The sequence below is a fragment of the Engraulis encrasicolus genome, chromosome 16, assembly GCF_034702125.1.
Source record: "Engraulis encrasicolus isolate BLACKSEA-1 chromosome 16, IST_EnEncr_1.0, whole genome shotgun sequence".
NCBI lineage: Eukaryota > Metazoa > Chordata > Actinopteri > Clupeiformes > Engraulidae > Engraulis > Engraulis encrasicolus.
The window spans coordinates 42,227,251-42,235,019 of record NC_085872.1 but is presented as its reverse complement, the minus strand read 5'-3'; the positions used below and the strand labels follow the sequence as shown (position 1 = coordinate 42,235,019).

Genomic DNA, 7,769 nt, shown 5'->3' with positions numbered 1-7,769 from the left:
GGCATACAAAAGTGTGGCTATTGTGATGTCTGCTTATAAAACATCCACAGAAGGTAGTTTTAATATGCCAACTCCTGACCAAGGAGTTTGTCATGGGTTTAGGAACCTCTGTATTATAGGAAAAGCAGCACTCAGTTGTCTAGGGGGAGCCGAGGGGTTAACTGAAAACCTGGTGCCAATTATGTGTCTGGAATAAGCTACTACATATGGACAGAGTGGATAAGTAAAATCGAGAAGTCTTACTTCAGAAAATATTTGAAAAGGTGTAGAAAGACTGGGGTGTTGCGAGTCACTGACTTGGTGTTAGACATTGCAGCAAGACATAAGTCATATGAGCGAGTTGCGTGTTGTGTGCGTGGCATGTAGTTATCAGGTACACCGTCCAAGTGATTGTTGGTGGCACGTTGTTGGAGAGGGAACTTAAGCAGAGGAACTTGGAATGCCCGTACAATGAGGAGATTTCTGGAGCACCAAGGATAACAGAGCACATTTTCTTTTCATATTTAACTACAATGGCTCGGTCTCTTCTTTTATTTACACTTTGTCTAACTGGATGTGTTTGCGTATCCCGTACGACTGGAGAGATATGCAGAGGAGCGCACTGTTTTGGCGCGTACGAAACACAATGCACCGGCGCGCAATGCCAAGGGCGCTCGGGAACAAGCGCGGGTCACCTTGCTGCAGCCACGCGCGGTGGCCCTGTACAGACTCGACATCAGAATGGGTACAACGAGCATGCATCCAGAGTACAGCCAGTCCCATACACTATATATCCCCCGCAGGGTACACGCGAGAATTCTCCACGGCAAAACCCAAGGAGTATCACTGCCGAAGTGTTCAATCCAGGATGTACCGATCGGGACTGTACTGCAGCCCATAAACGACCCTCTCGAAATGACACGCAAGAGTGTAAAGGTAGCGAGTGCAGACCATCGCATCGACTTCGCTCAAAACCTAGACCTCAGCCTCAGCCATGTGTTGGAGAGCACTGCTCCGGGGCAGCCGGCTCCAGTGGGACTAGAGCCCGGTCAACAGTGTTGCATTTGGCCGACAGAGCTGCTCAATTCTTGGGGGATATAGCCTCAGACCCAGGATCCTCCCCTGGTATTCAGTTAACATGTGATGTTAAAGCAGGTAAGAGATAATCAGATTCAATGAAGATTACTTTATGCTTACGTTGTATTACTTTGTACTTTGCACTTCATATGTGCTTGGTAATAGGCTACATATGCAATACACTTCGTAATAACAACAATTTAACATTGTTACTTTGGAAGTGCATTGCAATTGTAGTTGATTGTAATGAAGTAAATCAATTTCTGTTGCTTGCATGGAGTCTGGTGTGTGTATTTGAAATTGTGCATGTGTGTCAGAGTGCATGCTTTATAGGGGGCAGCAGTGGCCTAGTGTTTAGAGAGTTGGTCTGTCAATCTAGGGGTTGCCGGTTCGAATCCCCCGTGACCTCTCCCTAAACATCCACGGCTGAGGTTCCCTTGAGCATCGCACCACCCCACATCGCTCCAGGGACTGTAACCAATACCCTAAAATATAATATCTGTAAGTCGCTTTGGATAAAAGTGTCAGCTAAGTGTAATGTAATGTAATGAGTGTATGTGTGCATGCATGTATGTGCATGTATGTAGTGCAGAACTCTGTCTGATCTCAAACCAGATAAGACTTTGAGTTTCTACAAACTTGCAAACTCAAGCTTGTCGTGGGCATGTGTTTTCATAGTATTTGGTGTCATTCTGAACAGTGGGTGACTTCAGCTGTTGTACGCATCTGCCTATCATTTTTCCACTGTCTGTGCATTCTCATTCTCATACTCAAACCCCTCCCACAAACACACACACACACACACACACACACACACACACACACACACACACACACACACACACACACACACACACACACACACACACACACACACACACACACACACACACACACAGCACTTTATGTCTAGAAAGCTGTCTTTTTCTGCAGTCAATTCTTGGACTGTCTTTTCCAAGAATTCCAGTTGCACATGATGAATACACATGAGCTGAATGAATGACCTGACCTGAATGAATGGATGAGAATCCTCTGACACAGACACAGAGGAGGACTTTCCATTAGGCAAACCAAGGCAATTGCCTAGGTCCCCGACCAAATCAGCCCTCCATAGGGGCCCCCAACTGTCACACCAGTCGGGTAAATACCAAAACAGTAGGCCTGACCTTGTACAATTGAGAATATATGAGACAGGAGTATATGAGACAGAGTTCTAAGGCCCATATTTTTTGCACATCTTTCAAGAAGGACTTTTGAGGGCCCAATGCTTACAGTTTGCCGAGGGCCCCAAAATGGCTAGATCCGCCTCTGACCCAGACACATTACCTGTTGCTACTCCTTGTTACGCAGGCTCTAACGAGGTCCCGTCGGAGGAGGCGCTGGTGCTGCAGCTGCACCTGGCCAAGGGCCAAGAGCAGCTGGTGGAGGAGCTGCGCTCGCAGCAGGCGCAGGTGGCGGAGGTGCAGGGCCGGCTGGCGGAGCAGCAGAGCACCCTGCTGGCACAGCAGAGCGACGTGCTGGAGCAGCAGCGCCGCACCCAGGAGCTGCTGGAGCAGGTCAACGCCCAGTTCACGCTGCTGCAGCACTCCCTCAACCAGCTCTCCCTGCTCAACGCACAGGCCGAGATGGGGGTCGCCGCCGGCGGCGGTGGCCTCCACATGGGGACCGGGATGAGCAGCGGTGGTGGTGGTGGAGGAGGACAGACGAGGACGCGTGGGGTTCAGGAGTCGTACGCCGCCGTCAAGGTGGACATGGAGGCCAGCGTGATGGAGGTGGGGCAGCCGCTGGTGGGGTGCGTCATGTGCAGCACGGATGAGTACTGTGACTACAGCGGCGACCGGCCGCGCTGCGAGAAGTGCACCGTGTGCCCGGCGGGCTTCTTCCTGGTCGCCCAGTGTTCTGTGCATGCTGATCGCATATGCCAGGTACATTATGCCATGTTGTTATTTGTAGAGTGTATACTATTAGTCGTTCCGTTTACGCCTCTTTTCCACTGGCGGGTTTCTGGTAGGCCTACAGTGACACAGCGCGACTCGGCCGCCACTTTTTGCTTTTTGATTGGGTAAATTTTTTCAGCTCAATGAAAGAGTAAAAATTGGTGGCCGAGTCGCACTGTGTCGAGCAGTAGGCCTACCAGAAAACCGGCAGTGGAAAAGAGGCAAAACTGTATATTTATGGTCTTGTTGAGTTTACATTTATGAATGTATTTTCAATGTGTCTATTTTAATGCATCTGTATGCTTATTTTCATACAGGATAGAGATGAATGCTTGGAAATAACAGATCTCTGTGGGGAACAAAAACAGTGCCTCAACACACCAGGTGACCTACACTCTATTGGATTAGTGTTTTATTGGCAGAAATTGGCTTGTAATAACATTGGCAAGTCTTTGTCAGATCTTTGAATGCGAGCCCATCTCTGTGTAGTGTTGTCTTTATACATGGAATTCCTCCTCAGAGAAGTTACACGTACGCTCTGCTTGAAATCCTATCATGCTAACTGTTGCTGTTGAAATGAACAAACTGGCCCTGCCGTGACCTAACGATAGGGCACTAGGTTACTATGCTGGCGACCCCGATTTCGATTCCGGCCTGGGTCATTTGCGGATCCTTCCCCGTCTCTCTCTCCCTACTCATTTCCTGTCTCTCCTCAAAAATAAAGGCAAGGAAGGCCTAAAAAAAAGAAATGAACAAACTGGGTCGTTTTTGTAAACGTAACCTCCAGCTATTTGGCTTTGCTGATTACTGCGGATAAGATATGAGTACTAAACTCATAAATCTTGTTTTACATGTTAATTAGAACACAAACTGGAAAACATTGCTTTCAAAACTTTCTTAATCACTTGCTTCAGGGCAAGTGTAGCCCGGCCTTCAACTGATCCCCCTTCTCTCTGTACCCTTCTCTGTGCCCTCTCTCTGTCCTCTCAGGCAGAGATATTCTATAGAGATATGCCAACATAATAGGTTTCTATGGGCACCTAATGTGACCAGGTTCCGGTCTGCCTAAAGGGGCGTGTCATAATGCTCCTACAATGAATAGAACAGTCCTTAGGTCTGCCTAGGTCTGCCTAAGGGGGGCCATAATAGAACCAGGAAACAATGGGCCAATGGAACCTCTCTCTCTCTACTCTCTCTGTCCTCTCAGGTGGGTTCAGGTGCCAGGGCATGTCTGAGCGCGAGGGTGCCGCGGGCCACTGTGGCCACACGTACTTCTACAGCTCCCACCTGCAGGAGTGCCAGGCCTGCTCCGAGTGCGACAACATCCCCGTGGCCACCCGCTGCACGGCCCTCCGAGACACCGTCTGCGCCGCGGCTCCAGAGGGCGACGCCGGCCACGGCCACCTCTCGCTCTCCTGGGCCGGCGACGTGGTCCTGCCCGCCTCCGAAGCTGCGCACGGCCACGCCTTTCCCAGCATGCAGCTGAAGATCCAGGCCAAGACGGACAGCTGCAGCAACGAGCTGCTCACCTGCGCGGACGGGCAGCTGGGGATGCGGCAGCACGGGCTGGTGTGGGCCGACTACAACCTGGCCATCAGGCACGGCTGCCGCAGCTTCGTGCAGGCCTGCATGCGCCTCAACACCAGCAGGGCGGCGGCGGCGGCCGCGGAGGAAGGGCAGCACCAGAGCGAGGGGCGCGACCTTAGCGGGGTGCGTGTGGAGCAGCGCGAGGGCAAGACTCTGCAGAGTGCCACGGTGAGCGTGGCGAGTGCGGTGGAGGTCGGCCAGGCGTTGGCGCTGTTACTACGGAGCGCCAGCCACCACTGTAGCGCGGCCGCCGGTGAGCAACTGCACCTGCACGCCGGAGCCGCGCCTCCATTCAGCCTGCTCTGGCTGTCGCACGACACCGGCGCCGTGGCCATGACTGCGCAGGCCGTGGCCTCCGCCCACTACCACACCAACTACAGGCCTACCTTCCGCACCACGTCCGTGTCCGACCCGTACGTGGTGACGCTGACGCACGACGAGAGGGCCGTTCGCTTCACGGAGAGCGGCTCGCTGCGGTTCGTGCTCCAGCAGGCCGTGTACTCCATGGGCCAGACGTGCGTGAGCGAGGGCTTCACCTTGCTGGCGTACATCACGAGGAACAGCAGCAGCGTGGAGCTGGCACGAGCCTCGCGGCACGGCGTGCACTACCGCGACACCTCCGTCTCTCTGTCGGCGGCGGCGACCGTCCACCCCGGCGACACGCTCTCCTTCGAGATCTTAGCGCCAGCGCAGTGCAATGTGCGTTACTTCGGCGACGACTCGGGCATCAGCATGCTGAGCCTGCTGTGGGTGCCGCGCGCCAGCTCCTCCTCTCTCTCCGCCTCCGTCTCCTCCAAGGGCCTGCCGTCCGGAGCGGTGCGCAACAGGGTGCTCTACTTCCACCAGACCTCCGCGCGAGCGGAGCAGCTGGAGATCAGCGGGGCCCAGGACGGCCACCCGCAGCGGGACCTGCTCTTCCACAGGGCTGGCTCGGCCAGCGTGGCCCTGGAGCTGAAGCTGATCCACTCTTGCAGCCTTCTGCGGCTCACGCTGCACCGACGGGCGCAGGGCGAGGGGGGTTCGGGTTCGGCGGGGGGTAAGAGCGAGCCTCTGGCCCAGCAGGTGGCGGGGCAGATGCCCGAGGGTAGCCAGTGGGCCAACGTGGCGCTGCGGGCCTCCTTCAAGGTGCGTAACGGCACGGCGGTGTTCGTGATGGTGGACTGCGTGCGCGGGCGTATCAATCAGATTGCCCATGAGTCAGGCAGCAGCAGCATGTCTGTGCTGTGGGTGGCTGCCTAGTCAGCGGAGGGGAGCTATCCTGACTCGACAGGGGGTGGCGCAGCATGGTATGGGCATTTTGCTTTCAACCAGTTTTTTAAATGAATACTCCAACATTAAAGTCGTCAGTAGGCCTATATCGTCTTTGTATCATACCTGTTTTTCAGAAGTGATGTGTGTCTATTTTTGTATTGTTTTTACCAATTGTTCTTAATCTGTTAAGGATTGATATTTTCATAAGATTTGTACTCACACATTTATTTTGTATACTGATGCTTATTCAAAATTCCTTTGCCGTTTTCAAAGGCATTTTTTGCAAGCAACTACTTTCGTAAAGCAACTACTTCCTTTAAAGTCCTGTGTATGGTATGTGGTGGTGTGAGGCCCATCCCTGTAATCCCCACCAGCCATCCTAGACTCTGCACTATGTAATTCTGTGGTCCAAGATGAAACGAACCACAAACATGAAAGAAGAGGTTTAACAGCACAACATTAAGAACATCGCCAAAAGAAGCCAATTAACAAGACCTTATCAACTCCAATGGAACAGCACAGTGCATGTGGTTGTTTTGGGTGTTTTGGATGGTTCACATTGCATGGTTATTAACTTTCTTTGCTAGTAGTAGATGAGAATTGCATATTGCTACTTCAGGAAACGTTTCATTTGAATACACTGTTCATTGTGGTCTATTTATTTTTTTACGACATGCTTTTGAAAGCCAACTGTTATGTCCAATGTAATTGTAACACATACAGTAGGTATACATAAATGCTTTACACTTTATGCATCTGATTGCATGTGTCTCTAAAATAATAAAGAAATTGTATTTATTTCATATATTTTGTCTGCTCAGCCACAAACAAGTCATGCTTTCCTTACAAATACCAGACAGCAGTATACCAAGGTATTTTGTCTGCCTATGGAAATGGCCAAATGGAATGGCTTTGTTGCCAGGGCTTGTGGGAACTGCTGTGTGCAGATGTTTTGTGTTAGTCGCCATTTTCTAATTCTATCAGCCCCTGCATACCAAATGTAATTACCCCTTCTGGTAAAGCGTAATCCTGCCAGAGACAGAGAAATGTGTAAAATAAAAACCTGTTGTGTCAGCGTCGCTTGTTTCCAAATAAAGATGGCTAATTGAACCATGGCAACGGTGAGAAGATTGAGAGAGTTTGATTATTTTTTTATGTACAGTATGTGTCACTGCAGGCAGAGGCGATTCTTGGGTAAGTTGGGGCCCCAAGTGAAAAATTCAATAGAATGAACATTCGCAATAAATCGCCACTACTATAGTTTAAAGTCTTAGCTATTACTCACCATCTAGTATGCTTGGGGGCCCCAAGCGGCAGCCTGCCTAGCATGCATGCTTTTCAAGCATCCTTTATTTCAGTGACTTGATGTAAATGCACTCCCACAGTAGTCAGGACATTATTTTCACTTTTCATAAGTCCTCATGCTCCATAACGCCCAAGCATGTCAACATGTGTGCACCATGCATTGCAGCCAAGCCATGAGTCAAGCTGCAGTTCATGGAAGGTGCTGGCTCTAGTAAATCATCACACACAGCACAATACCTAAGCTCGTAGCCTCTTAGTGCAGATGGGGTCGCTGGCGGGCCTATTCACTATTTGCTGAAAATACTCAACTACATCATAACAACATTGCTATGACAGTATCGAGAGACTTAAGTAACAGATTAAGACATAGCCATTACAATGTTGGTGACAGTACCTTTATAACACAGACTCTGCACTAAGGGGTTAATAACTTCACAATAAATTGGAATGTAGTACACCAGAAGTGCACAAGTTTTCTTTGGTCTTCCACTGACTGTACATTTAATGGTTCACCATGTCAATGAGCTTTATAGAAAAGACAGAAAAAAGTAGTGGGAAACTAATGACACCTCATTTGAAATGTCAAATAGCTATCAGTTAATGGGAAATGTTCAATAAATACATCATGTTAGC

At 50.4% G+C, this 7,769-nt stretch overlaps 1 protein-coding gene across 1 annotated transcript; it reads left to right on the top strand.

Annotated features, from left to right (window-relative positions):
* The first annotated feature begins 229 nt into the window (after positions 1 to 229).
* On the top strand, positions 230 to 6,910 carry si:ch211-252f13.5 (uncharacterized). Its single transcript, XM_063220490.1, has 4 exons — positions 230 to 1,134; positions 2,407 to 2,981; positions 3,311 to 3,377; positions 4,201 to 6,910. Exons 1-4 carry the CDS (start codon positions 513 to 515, stop codon positions 5,817 to 5,819), a joined length of 2,883 nt encoding a protein of 960 aa, XP_063076560.1. The 5' UTR covers positions 230 to 512; the 3' UTR covers positions 5,820 to 6,910.
* The last annotated feature ends 859 nt before the right edge of the window (positions 6,911 to 7,769 follow it).